Source organism: Cryptotermes secundus, unplaced genomic scaffold, assembly GCF_002891405.2.
Source record: "Cryptotermes secundus unplaced genomic scaffold, Csec_1.0 scaffold429, whole genome shotgun sequence".
NCBI lineage: Eukaryota > Metazoa > Arthropoda > Insecta > Blattodea > Kalotermitidae > Cryptotermes > Cryptotermes secundus.
Genome location: NW_019725845.1, coordinates 94,913 through 117,846, shown reverse-complemented (window position 1 = coordinate 117,846; position 22,934 = coordinate 94,913). Strand labels below are relative to the sequence as shown.

General features: G+C 40.7%; 1 protein-coding gene across 1 annotated transcript in view; it reads right to left on the bottom strand.

Annotated features, from left to right (window-relative positions):
- LOC111863710 (TOX high mobility group box family member 4) overlaps positions 1–22,934 on the bottom strand; it is an 87,095-nt gene that overhangs the window by 2,116 nt on the left and 62,045 nt on the right. The window contains exons 6-9 of the mRNA XM_023850257.1: positions 22,640–22,775; positions 8,399–8,479; positions 3,704–4,045; positions 631–914 (exon numbers count right to left, since the gene is read on the bottom strand). Of these exons, the coding sequence (XP_023706025.1) occupies positions 631–914; positions 3,704–4,045; positions 8,399–8,479; positions 22,640–22,775 (843 nt within the window). The remainder of the gene's footprint in view (positions 1–630; positions 915–3,703; positions 4,046–8,398; positions 8,480–22,639; positions 22,776–22,934) is intronic.

Below are 22,934 nucleotides of genomic sequence, written 5' to 3'. Positions count from 1 at the left end.
AACACACAAAGCAAATGCATATGCCTATATAAAATTTCAAGCAGATTTTTATAAATACAGAATTCAGGGATGTGACAGCTATTGCATGCCATAACCAAATAGATGGAATTTCCAAGGAAAAGTGACCTAAGGTCTCTGCAGCCCTTAATGACAATCTGTCCCTGCTAAATATTACCTTAGGGAACCCATGTACATGGAAATAGAGGGGACCTTACCAGAAACACAGGCCCAATACTTGCATTCACATTACGAACTTTATGAATGACAAATCTTCATGCCAACTGTCATTCTTTTTTTTTTTTTTTACATTTACACAGAAAACTGATTTGGTTAAGCAAATTTCTTTATCAAATACTAAGTACAATTTTAATTTCTATTTATAAAAGCCTGATTCCAATCTACTCTTGCAAGCATTACTACAGCTTTGGTATATTTTCAACATTTATGATAATCAATTTTTTGTGGTCTCAACCCCAGTTATAAAAAACATGTGTATTATCTGTAGCACACTTTTCTAATTAGTGCACATTTCATTTTTCAAGATAATGAAAGTTGGAATTTCTTATCTGGGAGTCTGAAGTATTCAACTTTGCTGACTGTCCTGCAACTACTTGTTTTTAACCATCTAACCTGCAATGGCTGACCACACATTCATTGCTGCAGTATTCATCCTCCCACTCAGAGTTGGCAATTGCCACATTGGGGCAGCCATGGCGAATGCATGTGTTGCCTGGGCGAAGAGTGCCAGGTCCTGGTTGCTGCTGCTGCTGCTGCGGAGGTTGTTGTTGCTGCTGAACTGGTGCCGGAGGACCACTGGGAGAGCCTGCACCTCCTGAGACAGGGCCCCCAGGAGATGGACTTGATACCAAGTGCTGGTCACTACGGGGTGGGCTCATATGATGTGATGGAGGCACCTACAGACAAGTCAACATTCAATGGATATCCACATTAGACTTAATATTATGTTAATTTATTATTCAACTTTATATTTATCTGCTGAATTACAGAGTATGGATATTTAGACTGAACCTGATGTTACAAGTGTATGTAACTTTGTAAGTACATTTATCTGAGAATGATTTTTCTTCACTTAAATAACACAAAAGGCTTTACAGAGTGTCTACACTCTTTTCTATAGTTACCAACTTGGCAAATTTAGAGACAAAGCACAGAGTGGAATGGATGTTTCATAGAAGAATAAATTTCTCTTGCAAGTACATTAAAATTTATGCTGAAAAGAGTTCAGAAATTCACTCAAAGAGACAAAAGCATTAACAATTCCAAATGCAACCAATCACAAACAGTTTAACCCTCTGTCATACTAAGGCAGCATACAGTGGTAAAATTGAATGGTCTCCATTACATGTAACATATTAGAGAACATTTAAGTAACTGGTCTGACAGAATCAGTATATACTGAATTTAAATGGCATAACAGTATCAAAGCTCTGTATTCTTGTTTATGACGTGTAGTAGCTGACAGTGAAGATAGATAGCTTAGTGACTTAACTCCTGTAGTCTCAAATAGTGACATACAAGACATATACAGGGGTAGGACAAAATAATGGAAACACTACAGACACTGAACACATTTCTCTATTAGCATGGTGCTGAACCACCTTTTGCCTTCAATAAAGCTGCAATCTTTCTTTGAATAGGCTTGTACAAGTTTTGAACAGTCTCTAGTGGAATTTTATAGCATTCTTCTTCAGTATCCTTTAGAGATGTTGGAGGTGGGATCTGTTCCTCATTCTAGTCTCCAAAACTGACCAGAGTGGTTCAATGATCTTCAAATCTGATGACTGTGGTGACCAGGGAAGATGCTGAAGTTCACCGTCATGTTCTTCAAACCATGCGTGAAGAGTCACAACTGTGTGAATGGTGACATTGTCATCTTGGAAAACTGCAACATTGTTCAGAAATAATGTCCGGATCATGGGATGCACCTGATTACCAAACCTGTCCGTATACTTCCTTGCAGTAATTTGGCCATGAAGAGTAATAATGGGACCAACAGAATCCCATGATATTGTTGTTCAAACAACTATAGAACCTCCCCCATGTTTCACTGCTGGTACCAGGTATTCTTGATTGTAGGCTTCCTTAGGTGTTCTTGAAATGTAATCTCTTCCTGATGTAGGGTAGAGTGTGAAGGATGACTAATGACCATATCATGCATTTGAGCATTGCTTTCAGGAGTCAGAGGTTTAGCAAATTGCAGCCCTATCATGGATGTTGGATTTGTGAAACTCATGTCAGACAGATTTTATGGAAATATGTCTTCAAGATGAATATTTATTTCTGCTGTCACCTGTGCTGCAGTACTTCTGAGATTTTTCAAAACAGTACTTTTCAATGTACAAATATCTCTTTCTGTTGATGTTGGTTTTTGCCCACCGTTCCCCTTTGTTGACACTGTCAACTGACAACTCAACTAACTGGGTCCCAGGCTGGCAGCCATTTCACACCAACCCCCTGGCCTTCTCTTCACAGGCTGAATTTCAACAGAACTGCTGACAACTGACAACTTCTCTTCAACTCCAGAACTTGACTGACCCTGCTTATGTTTCAGCACAAACCACATAGAAATCACCGTTTCCATTCTTAGAGCCCAATAATACCTTGACCATTGCACAGAAATGGATGTCTGTTTATTCGCCTATTGCATAGTAATGGCTGCTGTTTACAGTCACTGCTTAGCAATGGGTCTATATGCCACAATATAACAGCTTAAAATTACATTCCAACAAGAGAAATGGGATGTCATAATATATTAATTTCCCTAGATTTCTTTGTTAAGCTGCATCATAAATTACTGCATATTCCTATTGCATCTATATGTAACAACCCACTTCAACATATTTCTTTGATGGTCCTGTTGTCTCTTTCTATATATGTAATAGCAATATAAACTGCAGTTACAAAATGCCTCACCCCATAGATTTAACAAATTTTTTAATCTCTAAAGTCTGAAAGTGAATAATTTCTCCAACATAACAGAACTGTTCATGCAGACTTTCAAACCAAAGAACAAGAATGATCCATATTATGAAAATCATTCTGTTGTAAAAGTTTTCTGTATCCACTGAAATGAAAGCATATAGCTGAAACTCATCCACCTTTAAAAAATATATGAAGAACAGATATTTTTTAGGTAAATTTTGCTAATATCCACTTTCGCTTCACTGGAAACACACTCTTCACAACCTTCAATATTTTCAATATTACCCAAACACTTAACATGTTTGGAAAATGCAATACTAAAACAGCATTCATATCACACATTAGCCTGAAACATATCTGGTCACAATAAAGTAAGTAAAAAAAGTAAAGCTATCCCTGTAACAGGCCGTGAAGGCCCATAGGGTTGTGAGATGTTAAGGATCCCACATTACCTTGACAATCGGCTCAGAGATGGCGGTAAGGTTGTCAGCCTTATGCACCGGCCGCGCTTCACTCCCCAGGAAAATTATTCAATTAATTCCTGGTACTCATTTCTGTTAGAGGCTGAGTAAACCCCAGGGCCTAGTGCGGCCAGAAGGATTAGGGCAATTGAAAAAAATCCAATGACCTCATCGGGACGTCAATGTAAACACTAAAAAAGAGACTGAAATTTTTTGGAGATAGGTCAATGGCATATGCAGTGTCATTATTACAGTAAAGTGTTGTCTCATCTGATCAGTATTTATGATAATTCAATTACCTGCTGCATATAGCTCCCTTGATTCACTTGTGGAAGATGAGATGGTGGCATGTGACCTCCAACAGGACCCATTGGTGATCCCATCATGCCTTGCTGTGGTGGTCCATTGCCCCTCTCTGTCATCATGGAGCTGAGAAGAGGTGTCTTCTTTGCCATATTGGTCATCTGTTGTTGCTGTTGTTGCTGTTGTTGCTGTTGCTGCTGCTGTTGTTGTTGCTGCTGCTGCTGAGAAGTGGATGTGGCCATGGGGGGTGAGGGAAGAGCTGTGGGAGGTGAGTACCCACTGTAGGCACCTCCATAACCTGCATATCCTCCATACAGGCTCTCAGAATCCCCTGCTCCCTATACATGCACAGGGGGTTTGTTTCATCACAAACTATAATATTGCTAATCTGTATATACTAAGTGCAGTGTTAATACAATTATCAAGACTGGTACAAAGTCAAGAAAACAAATAATCTGTACCATCAGGAGAGGAGAGCTCACAAAGAAAAAAAAAAAGACTGATCCTTCAACAACAAAAAGTATTCAAGAAAATATCTGGACCTAAGAGAAATGATACGAAGGCCAAAGAACATTACAGAACAATGAGATTTATGAATTGTAAAGGTCACATAATGTTGTTATGAATGGTAATGTCATGGGCTGGACATGTAGCTCAAGTGGGGAGACAAGAAATGCATATAAAATTTTGATTGGGAATGTCTTGGAAAGTAGACATTTTAAGACCAAGAGGATGGAACCCTTCAGAACCATAATCAATGACAAGAATTAGTATCAATGATCATGGACCAGGATTCTTTCCAAGGGGGAGGCAACCAGAAAACTTTCTGTTTACAAAGTTATTTTACACCATTTAATAGTATTCTTACAGACTGCCCAAGAGTATTCAGGACAAAGAATTTTTGTCAATAATTTTAATTTTTTGTATTAATACTGGGTGCACCATTCTTTCAATTATGACTGTTCTTTAATCTGGGGGGGGGGAAGGCAGATTCCTCGCTTATGCTCACTGTTAACAGTTAACAGTGTTGACCTTTTGGATTCAATTACCACTGGCGTCGATGGACCTTATGCAGTAATTTATTGTTCATCTTGCTTTTGGTGGTGGCACATGTACAGCTGGGCTCTCCTGCCAATGTTTTGGAGGTCCTTGCTGTTTTCATCTTCATGGCAAAGTTACAACCTATTTTGCCTGAAGACGGTTACTGCAAGGATCTCTGAAACATCAGCAATATAGCCCACATTTACCTAATGACATAAGCTCAAAACAAGATCAACATAATCAGTGTGAAAGCCAGAAATCATGTATGACATATTTCATATAAAGCTTCTGTTCTCTCACTTTGCTTACTACATAATCTTGAACCCTCTCCTTCAACCATTCTGTAAGAATAACTATCCATTTAGCTTGACCAGTACAGTTAGTTCACAGGAAACATTTACAGTGTCAAAGATGTTCTCCAATGACTGTAGTCACTGAATTCAAAATGTCTAACCACACATTCTTGACAACAGAAAATGGTGTTTTCCATGTGGTTTGCATATATCCATTGATGGGCAACGAGCCAATAAACACGCATTCTTGACAACAGAAGATGTTTTCTATGTGGTTTGCACATATCCATTGCTAGGTAACTGGCCAATAAACATGCATTTGTGAGAACAAAAGAAGGTGTTATCTGTAAGGTCTGACCTGAGTCTATATAACAAGAGACCAACAATAACTGGCAGTGGAGTTGAGCTCTTCAAGGGAGGTTGAGAAGAGGTGGTGCTATATCTGAGTTAAGTTGAGGGTTCAGCTGTGGAGTGTTAACCAGCAGACATCAAAAGATAGGATTCATTATCAGAAAACGTCTAGAAGAAATAGGTTGAGAAGATTTAGTGTCAAGTGATCTGTAGTGTGAAAATCAGCAACAGTGTAACAATTAATTTTAGTTATGACCTGTGAGTGGTCAATAAATCTAAATCAATTCACCAGTCAAAACCCTGTCTGTAGTCACTAATACACGTGACAACTGGTGTCAGACATGGGGGGACTGCAAACTGCATTCAATTGAAGATCGAACTGCGTAGTTACAACGCCAGGCTACAAAAATGGAAAGCATGGAACTCCTGAAAGCCATACAAGTAATGATAGATGCCAACCAAGAAAAAATGTTTGCTATTGCAAATTCCAAAATATATAAATCATCAGGTAGTGATTAGATTCCTGACAGAACCGATTCAAACAGGAGGTGAAATACATATTACATTCTGAGATCCATAAGCTAATTATTTGCTTTTGGAATATGGAAGATTTGCCTGATCAGTGAAGGACACTGTTATTGTACCAGTTCACAAGAAGGGTAATAAAACTGACTATAGAAATTATTGGGAGATATCAATGCTATCAACTTCATACAAAATCTTATCTAATATCCTTCCCACAATGTTAAGTCCATATACAGATGAAATCATTGGGGATCATCAGTGTGAGTTTCGATGTAACAGATCAACTACTGATCTGATCTTTTCCATTCATTAGACAACGGAGAAAAAATGGGAGTACAATGAGACAGTACATCAGCTATTCATAGACTTCAAGAAAACCTATGATTCACTTAGGAGGGAAGTATTGCACAATATTCTCATAGAGTTTGGGGTACACATGCAACTAGTTAGGATGATTAAAATGTGTTTAACAAACCTTACAGAAAAGCCCACCTAAGTGAACATTTGCCTGATTATTATCCTATCCAGAATGACCTAAAACAAGGAGATGCTTTATCACCACACCTTTTCAAATTTTCTTTAGAATATTCCATTAGGAAGGTCCAGGAAAATGAGGTGGGACTGAAATTAAATGGGTCACATAAGTTGGTGGTAAATGTTGCTGATGATGTGAATCTACAGAGTAATAACATAGATACCATAAAACACATAAACTTTAATAGACACTAGTAAGGAGGTTGGTCTAGATGTAAACAGAGAAAACTAAATATGTGTTGCTAATCTCATCACCAAAAATGCAGGACAAAATCATGACATGCAGATAGGTAACAGATATTTGGAAAATGTGGCACAGTTCAGATATCTGGGAATGACAGTAACAAATCAAAACCTGAATCGAGAAGAAATTAAGGAGACTGAACTTGGGTAATGCTCGCTAAACATATAAAACTATAACTTTGCCTGTGGTTCTGTATCGGTGTGAAACTTGGTCTCTGGTATATAGGGAGGAACACAGACTGAGGGTGTTTGAGAACAAGGAGAGGAAATTAAGAGGAGATTGAATTTGGGTAATGCTCGCTAAAACATAACAATTAGAATACATAAAAGTATAACTTTGCCTGTGGTTCTGTATCAGTCTGAAACTTGGTCTCTGACATATAGGGAGGAACAGACTGAGGGTGTTTGAGAACAAGATGCTGTGGAGAACATTTGGATGGAAGAGAGAAGAAGTGATGGGAGATTTGAGAAAACTGCCTAATGAGGAGCTTAATAACTTGTACTCTTTGCCAAATATAATCAGAATGATCAAGTCAAGGAGGATGAGATGGGTAGGGCACAGGGAGGAGAGGATATTGGTGGGAAAGCCAGAGGGAAAGAGACCACACGAAAGACCAAGATGTAGGTGGGTGGACAATATTAAAATGGATCTTGAGAGAGATAGTATCAGATGGTATGGACTAGATCGATCAGACTCAGGACAATGACCAGCGGAGAGCAACTGTGAACATGGTGGTGAACCTTCAGGTTCCATTAAATGCTGGGAAGTTCTTGGGTAGCTGGACAATTGGCGGCTTCTCAAGAAGGGCTTGGCTCCATAAAGTTAGTTATGGCTTCCATATGTGTAACAATTTCCATAGTTTCCATTTAAACACACTGCATGTTAAAATAATTATTCTTATTTTTAGTGGGTAGTTAGTTAGTTATTTAGAGAGGGTGGGTTTCCCCATGCACCGCGACCAGTTTGAGCTATTGTTCTTCCCTCTATGATAAACTACCAGTCTCTATACCCTACCGATAAATGGTGCGTACCATCAGTCCCGCCGAGCAAGCGAGGTCGGCCACTTGCTTAGCGGTGTCTATAATGCTTCCCCCATCTATCAGAGGCCTTAGAGACTATTGTTGGGAGGGAAACGTCCTGGAATTTGGCTCAGTGATCTCCTTAGGAGATATGAGGTTCTTTTATGTGCTGTAAAGTTACGACACGGGACACAGCTTAAAGTCCCTCCCGGAGGACTTGTTCCCTGAATTTTTCCGCCCTTAAAAATTCGACGACCTCCGCCGGGTATTTGAACCCGCGTACCACGCGTCATGAGGTGGGAACGTTATCTCTAGACTACGGAGGCCGCTTTAAGTCTATGTAACTAAAGACCTGATTGGTCTATTGTACCTGCCCTGGGTGATTATGATGATGGAGAACTTGGTGGAATGAAGATTGGCAGTGGAAACCAAAGTACTCGGAGAAAATCTACTCCACTGCCACTTTGCCCACCACAAATCCCACTTGACCGGACCCGGGTTTGAACCAGGGTCGCCACGGTAAAGGACAAAAAGTACTCAGAGTAGAAAGAAAGTATTCAGTAGCTCTCAGTTCTCAAGTCGAGTCAAGGGTGATGTGCATCACATACATTAACAGAAGGTATACAACATTTGTGAAATGAATAATCCAAATTTAACAAAGATAATATGTTCTGTTCCATTTACCTTGGACACAAGACTTGCCCTGTATGCTGCCAAAGCTTTCAGATATTCCTTCTTAGCAGCTTCTGTCTTCTTCTTGTAAACCTAAAAACAAACATATTCTTAATAACATTCATAATAATAAAGTATCAGCTCTAGAATTTCAACTGTTCCAGTGTTTATAACACAGAAGTAATCTTGATGTCAATGACTAGTATCTATACAGCATGACTAAGCGACTTTTAATGAAACCATTTTGTTTCTTTACCTCTGCTACAACATTTACATTAGAGTTTTATTCAGTCTATTTTCTTTCTCCCAAATTCAGCTTTATTCACGTTTATGTTCTCTATATTCTCTGCCTTTGCTTCATTTTTGCAAACTTTTATTTCCTTTCCTTCATTTCCCACTCCAGAACTGGAAATGCCTTTCCTTTATTACCATTTGAATAAGAAATGACTTCAAATAGATTACCATTCCAAGCCGCATACCCCCCCCCCCCCNTCCCCCCCCCCCCCATTCTTTGCCAGCCTGCTTCCTTGTATTACCTATTTTCATATTTCTCTGTCTCTCTGAGGAATGAGCATGCACACAAGATGGATGCTCCTGAATGTTTGATCATCCTGCAGCAGGGCTTTTACTAAGCACACAATTTCTACTGCTATACTAAACTCTCAAAACAGTGCTTTCAGTTGTAGTTAAGATTAAAAACAAAAATTGTAAGTAACACAAAATTACAGCATTTTGTGTTGGTTAGTAGAACGGTCAAAAAACACTAACAAAATTCAAAATTCTATTTAAATTCTGCACGTTTAATTTTTTCTTGCTCCAAAAACAACTGTGAACAGAGAAAATAACATATTGGAAAGGGGGGGGGGTACTATCTTATTCAAATTAGCTATTGTTTAAAAAAAACTGTAAATTGTAACTGTCATGTAACCAAGTGAGGAAAAACCAAAGAATATCATAAACAGATGTACGTGAAAGGTTAAATTTTTCGCTTAGTGGGGGGTGGAGTCCAATTGGGTCCACTCGGCTCGGCGGCCACTGATTGGCCTATTGTAGCCTGTCCCGGGAGATTATGCCGATGGAGAATTTGGTAGAATGAAGATTGACAGGGGAAACCGAAGTACTCGGAGAAAACTGACTCCAGCGCCACTTTTTCCACCACAAATCCCACTTGACCAGGCTGCATGAAAGGTTACTGTAAGGTTGAAAACCCACTGCCGCGACAAGCCGCGCGCGGTTAAGTTATGGAACGCGGCATAGGGGCGGCAGAGCTGTCGCACGCCTAATGGGAACAACTAACGGACGCGCGCGACAAAGAGCGGCTAGCCGCTCGCGACTATTCGCGTCAGTGGGTTTTCAGCCTAATCCAAAAATTATAGCAAGAATAATTTTAATTTAGTGTTTAAAAGAAATATTCACACAACAGGTTACTGCTTAAAAAATCAGAATTAAATGCAACTCTATTTATATTAATTTCATAACTCAATATGAACAAGACGTTTCGTTCATTTAAATAATTAGACATAAGTTAATATTAATATCGTATTTAACTGTTAAAGGTAAAGTTGTTCTCATACTTAATTAATTAAGCACAACGCCATGAAAATGTATCAGAGTGTGGCGGTAAACTCGCAGTTGCAACATTCTTAAACTTGGCATCAGATAAAGGAAAGTGGTCAACTTCATGTCCCGGCTGCTTCATCCCCAGGGAAGAGCCCCCCGGTGCCCAGAGCCAGTCTGAACATTGTGTATTACAGAAAAATGAAAATCTCTTTTCCCTGCCGGGACTCAAACCTCAATTCCTTATCTGTCCAGGCTGCAGCTATACTGAGCTATCCCGGTTTCGCAACGTCATAACACACACACACACACACACACACACAAGTACATGGTATCCTCAATCCCTACAGGCAGATGCCGGGATAGTACTTTGATAAGGCTATGACTGTCTCCTTCCAAATTCACTCCAATTCTTGATTCACCTATCACCATACCAAAAACGCCGTCCCACGAAAAAAAACAAAACTTTATGGCATAGTTGATGATAGTTACGAATGTGGACAGGAGATGGCAGTAATAAACGACACTGGGAGATATCCTTGTGTCGACGCTTATTATTTTTGTTTCCATACAGATCATAAAATTTGTATCCTGTATGTCATTAAAGTAGATTACGAACTGCCTTACTGAGGTTAGGTTTTGATGACACTGTTTCCCGCCAATAGAAATATTGCGCGTGCACAGTCATTTTTTCAATCGATTTTATGCTCCATAATCTTCCACTGAAATTTCAAGTGGTTTCATACTAGCGAAAAATAAATACTGTATGGAAAGATATAATATAATATATCTAAACCAAGGTCCCCAATGTTGCCACTTTCTTTGGAATTTCCTGACCGTCGTATCCTCCTTGTTTCAATCTTGATTTAAATCTTGAAATTGTACATACTTCAGAAAAAGTTATATATGTATATATATATGAGGGTCGTACTGAAAGTCATAAGCAACAATTTTTTGTAAAGTAACATGCTTTATTATTGACAAACCAAATACACCACCTCAATCTACAGACCTTTCTTTATTTTTCCACATAATCGCCACTTCTTCGTACACAATTCTCCCAGCGTTCTGAGAGTTTGAAAATTCCCCTTCTGTAAAATTCCGTTCCAGCCATCCGAAGACACTGACGCACTGCTTTCTGAATTGCCTCCCTTGTCTCAAAACGTTGTCCACGCAGCTGATCTTTCACAAATCCGAAAAGATGGTAGTCAGAGGGTGCCAGATCAGGGCTATAGGAGGGGTGTGGAAGAACTTACCACCCCATCTTTGCAATTGCTTCCAATGTGAGGCGATCGGCGTGGGGGCCAGCGTTGTTATGCAGGATGATGATGTTTCGTCCCGGACGTTTATCGCGCAATACACGACGGAGCTTGTGCCGCGTCTGGACATAACGAGCAGCATTGATGGTTTGCCCAGGTTCCAGGAATTCGGCCAGAATAGACCCCTCTGCATCCCAGAAGACTGTGCCCATCACCTTTGCAGCTGATGGCACTGTCTTTGCCTTCTTCTTTGATGGAGAATGCAAATGGTGCCATTCCATACTCTCTGTTTCGTTTCAGGCTCGAAATGGTGAAACCAGCTTTCGTCACCTGTCACAATACAGAGCAAAAAATCATCGCCTTCATGTCGTCGATATCTCTGCAGCAGTTCTGAGGTGATGGCTTTTCGCTGACCTTTGTGGTCTTCGGTCAATAACCGCGGGACCCAACGAAAGCCCAAGCTTTCAATCATCTCTTGTACTGCACTGTGCCCTATTCCAAGTTTTCGGGCTATTGTGTCCACAGTCACACGCCTGTCTTCTTGAATGATCTCATCCACTCTTTCCTTGTTGCGTTCAGTTGATGCTGTTCGAGGACGACTGCTCCGAGGCTCATTTTCGATGCTGGTGTTCCCATCTTTAAAACGTTTCACCCATCTTCGAACACTGCTCGCACCCATGCACACACTTCCATAAGCATGCTGAAGTCTCTGGTGAATTTCTGCAGCAGGAATTTCTCTTTCGCAAGAAATTCGATGACAGCACGTTGGCGAAACGACATATCGTTGTCGGCCATTTTGTTAAGAGTTATACTAGTCACGTGATGCAAGCTATTGACGTCACAAGGCACTCAAGGTTAACACAACAGCTGGTTCCACCTACCACCGTACTCTCTTTCGTCTGCTGTTCCCAGGTTGCATGCAAAAAAGTTGCTCACGACTTTCGGTACGACCTACGTGTGTGTATATATAATACTCTCAGACAATTTCTGATAAAGTCAACTTCTCATGAAGTATCTACAACTTCAAGATTTAAATCAAGAATAAAACAAGGAAGACATGACGGTCAGGTAGCTCCAAAGGAAGAGGCCACATTGGGGACCTTGGTGTGGATGGGAAGTAAAAAAAGTAAAGCTATCCCTGTAGGAGGCCATGGAGGCCCATAGGGTTGTGAGACGTTGAGAGTCCCACATTGTCTAGACAATCGGCTCAAAGATGGCGGTAAGGTTGTCAGCCTTACGCGCTGGCCGCGCTTTACTCCCCAGGAATTTAATTAATTCCTGGTACTCATTTCTGCTAGAGGCTGAGTCGACTCCAGGGCCATAGTGCGGCTGGAAGGATTAGGTCATTTGAAAAAAAAAATCCAATCAGAGGTTCATATAAAAAATGAATCTTAGAGAAATCGGATATGAAGGTGGGTGCTAGATTGAACTGGCTCAGGATAGGGATTAATCATGAAATTATATGAACACGGTAATGAACCTTCCTGGTTTCTCATAATCAGATAATTTCTTGATGTGCTGAGTGTCTATCGGCGTTTTCAGGAAGATCCTGCATATTTTATTTAATTATGCAAGCAACCATTCAAACTTAACACGTTTCAACAATATTTTGACAAAATGGGCACAAAAAGCAGGAGTGATAAGCACAGAATTAACGCTCCATCAGTCTGGTGTCAAGATTGTTTTCATACATCACTTCACCTGCCATCTTCAGATCTGTCAAAAGACTGTGATATATTTTTTCCTAGCCGTATAATTCTAACACTTGACAACATAATTATTTGCATTATATTATACTACGGTCTATTTTCATAATTTTTTATTCATCAGAGTTTGAGCCACTGTAACGAAATTTATTCTCCGAAATTCAAGACACACATCCTGCATGGCAGACAGGATAGAGCTTATTTCATTAGTCACAACATTCTATATCTCCGTGACACACAATGTTCATGTCTAGCTGTGTGGAGAGAGAACTATCCATTCAAACTGTCAACTGCTATAGCGAGTATTCTGTTGGAGTTGTACTAACTGAAAATTATAATCAATGCATTCATAACGGCACCAATCCATCACAACTGGTGAGAGTGAGGGGGACATCACAAGGCACTGTTAAGATTGATGAATGAGTGTTTAGAAACCCAGACTGTAGAATGGAGGAAGACAAGTACTGTCAAATTAATGAAACGCTATTTAACACAAGGCATTCCAGTACTCGTTCAGTAGCCCAAACTCTGTAAGTTTGCATGACAAGGAAAACCCATTTTATTACTTTCAAACTGTTTCCACAAATTCTAGGTAGTCCAAAGCAGCAATGTTTTTTCCCTTTCGTGTTTTAGTAACTTAACTAATAAATGGGTGCCACCATTAAGCGACTGGCCTTCGAGTTGAAGATTCAGAAATTAATTTCTGCGAATGTAAGTTCGTATATATTGCGTTCATCGAGAGAATAGTAAATCATAAGGGGGCGTTTACTTACAAAAAAAAAAAAAGGTAAAAAAGCTATCCCTGTAACAGGTCGTGAAGGACCATACGGTTGTGAGATGTCGAGGCTCCCACATTTTCTAGAGCAGTGTTCCGCAACCTTTTTCTACTCGCGGCACACCATGAAGTATCCATGACTCAACACGGCACACCAAAATGTTATTCCCCTCAAAAACGCATGATATCAGACAATTAATATAAATACGTAACGTGATCAACTTATTACTATAATATTATTATATTGCTATTTTATTATCATTAAACAGAAATCGACTCGTGCAGTTATTAACAATTAATGAACTTTAATTCAGTGTAGAGGGTATAAAATACACTTCTATTACTATTAAAGTGAATACAGTAATTCTACTCATACCCTCAATGTGATACTTGCGCCTGCGTAGTTGCACACAGGCGACTGATCCGTGGTGGAATCGTTGACAACGCAAGTCTCATTTCTTCATCGATGGATTTGAACCGCTCCCTCTTTCATGTCTTAATTTCAGTTAACGTCGAGAAGCCCAGTTCACACAAATATGTAGTTGAAAATGGCAATAACACATTAACTGCCATCTCGGAGATAGCCGGGTATTCACTCCTTATTGCCAACCAAAACGTATCCAAAGGAACTTCGAGAAGTTTTAGTTTCAATGTTCTGTCTGCTTTTAAATCTGCGAGTTCCTCTTGTATATTAATCGGAAGATGTTCTGAATTCACAACAAATGGATCACGAATCCAGTCGAAATCTTGTACTCTCTCTCCAAAATACTTATTGAATTTCTGCTGCAGCATTTCTAAATGTTCTTTAATTGTGTCCATCACCACTTTATTGCCGTCAGCAAGTGGCCATACAGTCGGGGACATCTCAAACGACCCATCTGTAATTCTCTAACTAGCAACCAAAATTTGCGAACTACTTCAGAGCACAGCTGTGATAGAACTGAAACAATTGTAAAACGCGGGATCTCTACTCTTCAAACGGAAGAAGTGACACTATACCGACTTATTTTTGAAATATTTATAATTTTAAATGAAGTCCAACAATCGGTGGGTGCATCGTTACAGGAAGAAAGTTATAAAGTTGAAGAAGCTCTAACTTCTAACAGACAGGGGCAAATACCAAAACAGCGTTATAAAAGACAGGAAAATCCATGCTAATCTCTGCGGTTTTAGGGAAAAGCACGTACACAGAACATGCGGCAAGCATATCAAAGAAGCTGCGTAGATGCGAGAAAAATAAAAATTAATCAATAATGAAAACAGTGATATAACAACAACTGTGAGTAAATAATTTACGTTAATTTCTAAGAATACATTACTGTACATAAAAATCACAGCATGTAATAAAGAATAAACAAGCAGCATCTTATTTAATCAGTGCAGTGGCTGAGAATAAAATACAAGCATATGAAACACGGTAACTGGGATAAAATAAAACGAATAAAATTCGACAATTAATTTCTTACAATAGGTAAAAGTTCGCGTGACGGTGTGACGGCACACCGGTTGCGGAACAGTGTTCTAGACAATCGGCTCACAAATAGCGGTAGGGTTATCAGTCTTAAGCGCCGGCCGCCTTTACCTCTTCCCCCCTGGAAATCCACTACGAATTAATTGTCTACCTGTAACGAACTTTTAAGTGTCTCAATACAGCCTCCTGAGGTTATGTAAACACCAGTTCGAAATATTAAACTGAAGAAAAAGAAATGGTTACACATTAGCCCTACAGTCTCTAAATACAGTAGAGCACAAACAACCATCATCATAACAACAATTTTTGTTTGGATATACTTCACCGAATATTTGTATTCCTGTCTACATGAGAGTAACATTTTCGGAAGGCATTTGGAGGAAAAGCTATTTTAATTACATATGAGCAAATTGGCCTGTTGTATCTGTACCAAGGATTAAAATGCTTCAGCTTGGATGAGCTAAAGATAAAACTGAAAATTACAAATGTCTTATTAGTTTTAAGAGTAGATATATTTGCCAGTATAGCTATTGACAACCACGGACAATCACATCATATACGTCTCTCTGCAACTATTTACGAATCATTCTAATGTCAGACTGATAGAAATATACTCAAGGATGTCTTTAAGTCCACAAGTGGTTTGTACAACAGCCCTACACTTTGGCGAATTCTCGCAATGCGACACTCTATCTCAATTTTCTTGAGATGATAGGTCGAAGTGTGGATGTATAAGTCGAAACTAAAATGTGCTCAAGTATTACCACGAAACGACCCGAAAAAGTTCAAAAGAATTCCTGAATCCAACAGAGAACGTATTAAATAAGAAACCGCGCCCCTAGGCACAACATGCGATAGAGAGTATCAGTACAGAGCCTACTAACAGTTCACATGAATTCCAAGATGGCGGAGGTACCGCATCCATAAAACAGTGAACAACAATATGGACGATGGTAAATTACTTACATCTTTGCTTCTAGCGTAAATGTAAACAATGAGGTTATCATGGGATTAATGCATTTTCTTCCCCGTTTCATGATAGTTCCACTATTGTTAAGTCCAAAGAATAGGCATGTCAACGTAACGTAAATCTTTCTAGATCTCAGATGTTCACGGCGACTTATGATTTTGTAATCACCAACTGATTACCCTTTCAAACAAATAAACAAAACAAACTCCGTGGCTTTTAGTCCACATGCGAACTATACCGACCGAGCGACCGCCGCTTGTCGGCGAAGTTAGTGCCAACTTTAGAGGATAGAGGGTATCGCGTGGTCAGCGCAACAAATCCCCACGGCCATTAATCTCGGTTTTCTAGACCGGAACCTAAGATACGATTTATATGTGACCGATACGAACGAAAACTAAATCAGGTTAAACACTAGTTTAATATCAGATTTAATTATAATCTGATCAGCAGGCTCGGAGATGGAATATGCGGATATCACATCCACATCACGCGTTCGTTTTGTACAGGATACAGCATGTTACGGTACTAGCGATCGGGTAAATTTAGTTGAGAAGCCACAGACAAAGTAACATCCTCCACCAGTATTTGGAACAGGTAAAGCTTTATATGGAGAAAGCTTAATGCTGAGAGATGCGACCGAACAGGCTCTTCCCCAAGAAGACATTCTCTGCGCTTAAGACATTCCTCTCATTCCAGTATCGATTCACCAGTACAGGCTCTCCCCTTTCTCTTCTCCAAGCAAGTTCCTCATTTGCTCAACACACGTTCATTGGATGAACCCGTACATATTACGTAAGCTGCGCCTTGTGATGGAACTGATTAACCGCTATCTTGCAGGAACTCCGAATATCGTCGTTTTATGTGCCCCAGGAATCGCATATGCATAACATTAGGCGACCCGCCCTGCAACTGAAACATTACACTGCATTTGTCTCTTCGATTGGGGAAACGACAGAAGTGGGGGGGGGGACAATGTAGGCTTTGAGGTTCTCACTCCGGTGGTTATGAAAAAGTTATATCATCTGGGATATAACGCGGTGTGGTCTGTTGAAAGTCAATGACGTTTCGGAAGAACATGTCGCCTCCATCATCAAGATCGAAGAATAAGCCAAGCAAGAAACCATCACGAAGCACGTAGCAGAGACCTACTTGCTACTTACTTCGTGCTGTAGATGAAGCTAACATGTTCCTCCGAAACGTCGGGTGACCTTCAAGGAATACATGGCGTTATATCCCAGAAGACAGAACTCAAGAGAACATCCTTATGAAGAGTAACTACCAGATTTAGGGCCCCGCCATAGCTCAAGCGGTTAGTCGCTGGCTTCCCACCGCGGCGGCCCGGGTTCGATCCCGGGTCTGGTCAAGTGGGATTTCTGGTGGACGAAGTGGCGCTGGGGCAGGTTTTCTCCGAGTACTTCGGTTTCCCCTGTCAATCTTCATTCCACCAATTGCTCCACAATCACCCTCACCTATCATCTGGGGCTGGTACAATAGGCCAGAAGTGGCCGCAGTACAAGGGACTTAGTCCCACCCCACTATCGTTAATAAAAACTACCAGATTTTGAACAGACGCTGTACCATCGTGTGCGTCAGTCAATTATGTGGTTCCATCATTGCTTTTAAGAATAAAAGTCTCGAAACCAATTAGAGAAATTTATGTCGCGATTTTCAGCGTAAAGAAATGGAACAGAAGTCTGGGTACACGCATCCATACTGTTCCAGGAATCCGAGAAAACACACTGACCTAGAAAGGGTAGAAAAACAATTAACTAGAAACTTAATAATGTTGATTTATGACTAGAGATTTTACGCGGAGTTTCCTAGCTTCGTCAAAATCGTGAATTACGTTCTGATATTAGACGCGGAACGTGACCAGCGCAAGGATCTAATGACTGGCAGTCCATTTATGTATTAGTACAACTCAGTTGCAGGCAGAGAACGAGCCTTCACATTCTATGGGCAGCTACAATTCATTCTTGCCACACACACACAAAACTGAATACTGCTGTATCTTGTTACACACTGGTACATGCAGACTTTAATAACAACACAGCATTTCAACGCTTTTAAATGCATGTAGTTGGTGTCTATGTATCCACAGATCATTAAACCGGAAGCGCAATTCGTCACAATTTTCTATTAACATCGGTAACTGTACACTCAACATGATTAGTCCGATATTTTGCCGCTATATATGGGACATTCATTTTAAATATGTAAGTGATTCAAACTGAGAAAATGGTAAGATCAAGGTTCATGAGATGGGCGGGCATATACAGTGCGTTCAACCATCGAGGAAACCGGGGAAGCGGCGTGGGTCGGATACATTTCTCACAGATTGCTGCTGTAACTGCCGATAGAGGAATGAGTCATCAGCGCGGATACAGGCGCACACTCTCGCTAGCGTAGAGCGGATGGAACGTTTCTCCGCGACTACTGTGCCCTTCCCCGCTATTGAGAGTGCAGAGTCATGCCTCGAGCGGGGATTCGAACCCACGGCCGCAGCGTTCGAGCAGGCGAAGACAGTTCATGCCCCAGAAGGCGCGGCCACTGTGACCGGCGTTTTCAAATACAGGCAACACTGAAAATGAGACCCACAATATTTCTTTTTGATGTCTACAGAGGATATGCGTCACGTATACCGGAAGATGCAAAACTGTTATGTATATAGCGATCCTAACCAGAAGCGTAGCGCCACGTTGAATTATATTTCCTAATCGTTATCAGACAAACGAATCCGATAAAATAAAACTCCAGGCAGAAAATCACACACACTCACCGCACAATCCCACAGTTCTACAAATGCTGTGTTGGTGAAGTACTTCCATAATAGAAGTTTAAAATACAACAACATATGCATTTCTTTGTTGAGCTGTTGTGTACATGATCACAGGATCGAATCCTACCTGAGTTATAACTAATTCTTTGCAGTTTTATATGTATTACAGATTATTATTATTATTATTATTATTGGCGTTGCTATTATTAATTTTCCCTACTTTTACTTGTTCCTACTTTATAATTGGCCTTTTGGCTGCTGAGTAAGCACTAAATAAATAAAGAATTAAACTTAATTATCATCAGCAGCAGAATCATGTTTTTGGGAAGCACTTCATACTAAATATTGTTTCTGTAGAAGTTAAGCCTGTCGCCAACCGCCATATTGGTTCCTTTTTCTCTTTTGTGGGTTACTTAACGACGCTATCAGTAGTTAGACTATAAAGAGCAGAATGGTAAGAAGAAAGATGAATTGAAAGGATTTGGAAGGAAATGACATTGGTCTAATCGAGCTACCAGTTTTGAATTTGCCTGGATGGATTGAATAAAAACACGAACAAATTCAATTAAGGCAGCCGGTGTCGGAACCAAGACTCAAACGGAGCAACCCCAAGAATATGTATCAAGAGCATTAATGGTACATTCGGCGCGATTCTGGCAATTTCATGCATAATTTGTAGGAATGTTTAGATCTAGCATTCATATTCATAGCTCAAATGGCAGATTAGTTAGGCTGTCAAACTGAAAAGGCAGACGAATATATTTGCACTTCAGTATTGTTGGTCTGAAGTCTAGGAAAAAAATAAACTGCCCTAATAAAATCTGCATACTTTTCCGAGATCTATTAACATACGGTATTTTTGGATTCTGATCGAAAGGAAACAAATGATGTACTGCAGTCAAGTGCCAAAGTTAAATTAAATTCGTCAAACACATCAAAACAGCGGGTTACACAACCTCCAAATAACACATCAACTATTCGCGTGCAGAACGCTTATGAGAAGAGAGACAAAATGGATGAGGAACAACTCCTAAACAGTATGCTCGCATAGTCTACGTCTAGAGGAATACAAAACAAAACAAACTCCGTGACCTGTAGTCCGCAAGCGAACTATACCGACCAAGCAACCGCCGCTTGTCGGCGAAGTTAGTGCCAACTTTTGCGGATAGAGGGTGTCACGTGGTCAGCGCAAGGGATCACCACGGCCGTTAATCTCGGTTTTCTAGACCGTAGCCGCTATTTCCTTGAAATTGCTCGTCAATTATCCTCACGAGGCTGAGTGGACCCCGTTCCAGACCCACTACTTCTCAGTAAGGCTGGTAGCGCCGGGAATCGAACCCGGACCTCTGGATCTGCAGGCAGGAACCCGAGTTCCATAGAGACCACAGAGGCGTTCTCTAGAGGAACACAACTTTAGCTTATGTGAAAGTATGATTGGTACTGGTGTCAGGGGACACAGAACCACACACGGCTAGCTCAGAAGTACCGGACGCTTCAAAGTTGACACATGCCATATGCAGAATCTTCTAGAGGACGAGGTTGTCGTCAGAAGAGGGCTCCTGTTACTGCCTTCTGATAAAAACCTGAATGCTGTCATTCAGTCCTACATGGCAGACTCGATTTTATCCCAATACCGACGACGGCGTCACCAACATTAGTTTAACTGAAATCAGCACAGGAGAGATTCTCCTGTTATAAAAACTCTTTCAACTTCCACGGCACACCACAGAAAGTACTGTGAGATCGTGAGAGAGCTCCAAAGAAAATCGGAAGAGACAGTCGCTCCTCGTGTCAACTAGATGCTGCATACATCCGGACGAGTAGCAGACTCGACAAACCACGATTACAATCTGTCTTCAGTACCGGCCCAGGAAATCGTTTAGCAGCTACCGTGAGGCTGGTTTCTGTACTACTGTTCTCTTACACGGATTCGCGGCAGGACGTGGCGACATTTCAGAAACCCCGATGCCATGTGCAAGTCGTCTGAGGAATCTTCATGGCTATGATTTCCCTTCAGTGAGCACTCGATGTTTTGACTCGGTTGTTTATTCTGTCAATTACAACCCTCTCTGTCTTCATACATTTACGATTGGGTAACGTAGTTGGTTGAGGTACTATGGTACAAACCGGATGATAGAAGGCTCGATTCCCGATGAGGTCACCGGATTTTTCAATTAACTTAATCCTTCTAGCCGCACTATGGCAATGGGGTCGATTCAGCCTTTCACAGAAAAGAGTACTAGGAATCTTCCTGGGAGTAAAGGGTGGCCGAAGCATAAGGCTGACAACTACAAAATCTGTGAACCTACTGTCTAGTAAATGTGGGAACCTCGACGTCTCACAATCCTATCGGCTTCCACGGCCTGTTACAGGGATAGCTTTACTTTTTTACGAATATTTATTCCATTTGGAACTGCCACATCCTGAAATTAAATCCGAAATAATTTCTTTACTTTTCCTACAGAAAAACTTTTTATGCAAGTATAATACATAAGCACTAATATTTTCTTTTGCTTTGCTATATAACGACGGTGACATGTATAGGATCGGTGAGAGAGTGGCAAATGAATATGGAGCAGCTGGTGAGATGAGAACTGGCAGGGAAAACCGAAGTACTCCGATAAAACCTGCCCCAGTGCCTTTCTGTCCACCACATGCCCCAGCGTGTATCTCATACATGTCAATATCCATCCACACAAGCAACAAGGCCGACTGACAGAGAATCACCAGAGTTCTGGATGAAGGCCGGCACGCAACGCATAAGCTCCCTTCGTGGTAGCTGTTCAACGATTTATTGAGGCGGTACTGAAGACAGACTGTAATGTGGTAAGCCTATATACTCTAGGTTTGTCAAGTGCGCTACCAGTTTCAATTTAGCCTAGGAGCATCTGTCTCTTCCTGAGCTGCGACATGATTTTCGGGACGCGCTCAGACAACGGCACTGTACGTTTAGAATACTGTAGCCTAATATTCTAAATCACACTAATAATATTGTTTGCAAATGGCAGTGTTTCCCCACATGTACACGGGGCCCCCTAATGCAGTTATTTAGCGCTCATCATCCAAAATTACTGAAGGAAAAAAATTAGTAAAACTAAATGCTTAACGTCTTGAAGACGAAACATATTTTGATCTGCTAAATATATATAATAGGTTACACCTAAAAGTAATTTGGATATCCCGCAAAATAGAAATCAGTGTTGCCGTAAACGGTCCAAAATTAAAACGAGTTAGTAAATTTCAATGAAGGTTCAGTACAAGGTTTATTCAAAATCCGTTGAACCTACTGGGTTAACACACTGCGTGTCTAAAAGTCAGGCCTGGGTGCGTACAAAACACGTCGGTATCATATATCTACAGCATCTATCTGTCTGTCTGTCTGTCTGTCTGTCCGACCATCCATCCATCCATGTTCCTGTTGTTCCCACTTGGAGCACAGGGTATCCGTGAAACGCTTCGTTTCACTTCAGTTTCATAATCGTAGTCGGTAGGGCTGATTGAACGGGGGATTAACCCGTCGCAAGGCCGCTACCTACACAGAACAACATAAACACAGAATAAACGCAGACAAATATTCATGACTTGAGTGGGATTCAAACCCATCACCCCAGTGTTAGAGCGGACGAAGGCATTTCATGCCTTAGACCGCGCGGCCACTGTGATCGGCTATCTACAGCACAAAGTTTTAAAATGAGAAAACGGTGCGAGGTTATTATGAACTAGAAACAGTACTCACATTCTTGTGCTCTGCGTCGAGGGCGTCCCACATCGAGGCAACAATCTTGGACACCTCTCCGAAACTTGCGTTCGGATTCTGACCTTTGATGGCCGCCTGGGTGTCCCGGAAGAAGAGGGCGTATGCAGACACGGGTCTGGAGAACATAAAATACATTAAGAAGATACATCACTTTTCAGTTCCACAGTACGGTCCGATGGAATCGATACGATAAGACTTACATGTATAATGCACTAATGCTTATAACTGGAACATCCCATTCTAATGCTGCGAATTTATATTAGCAAATGACGAA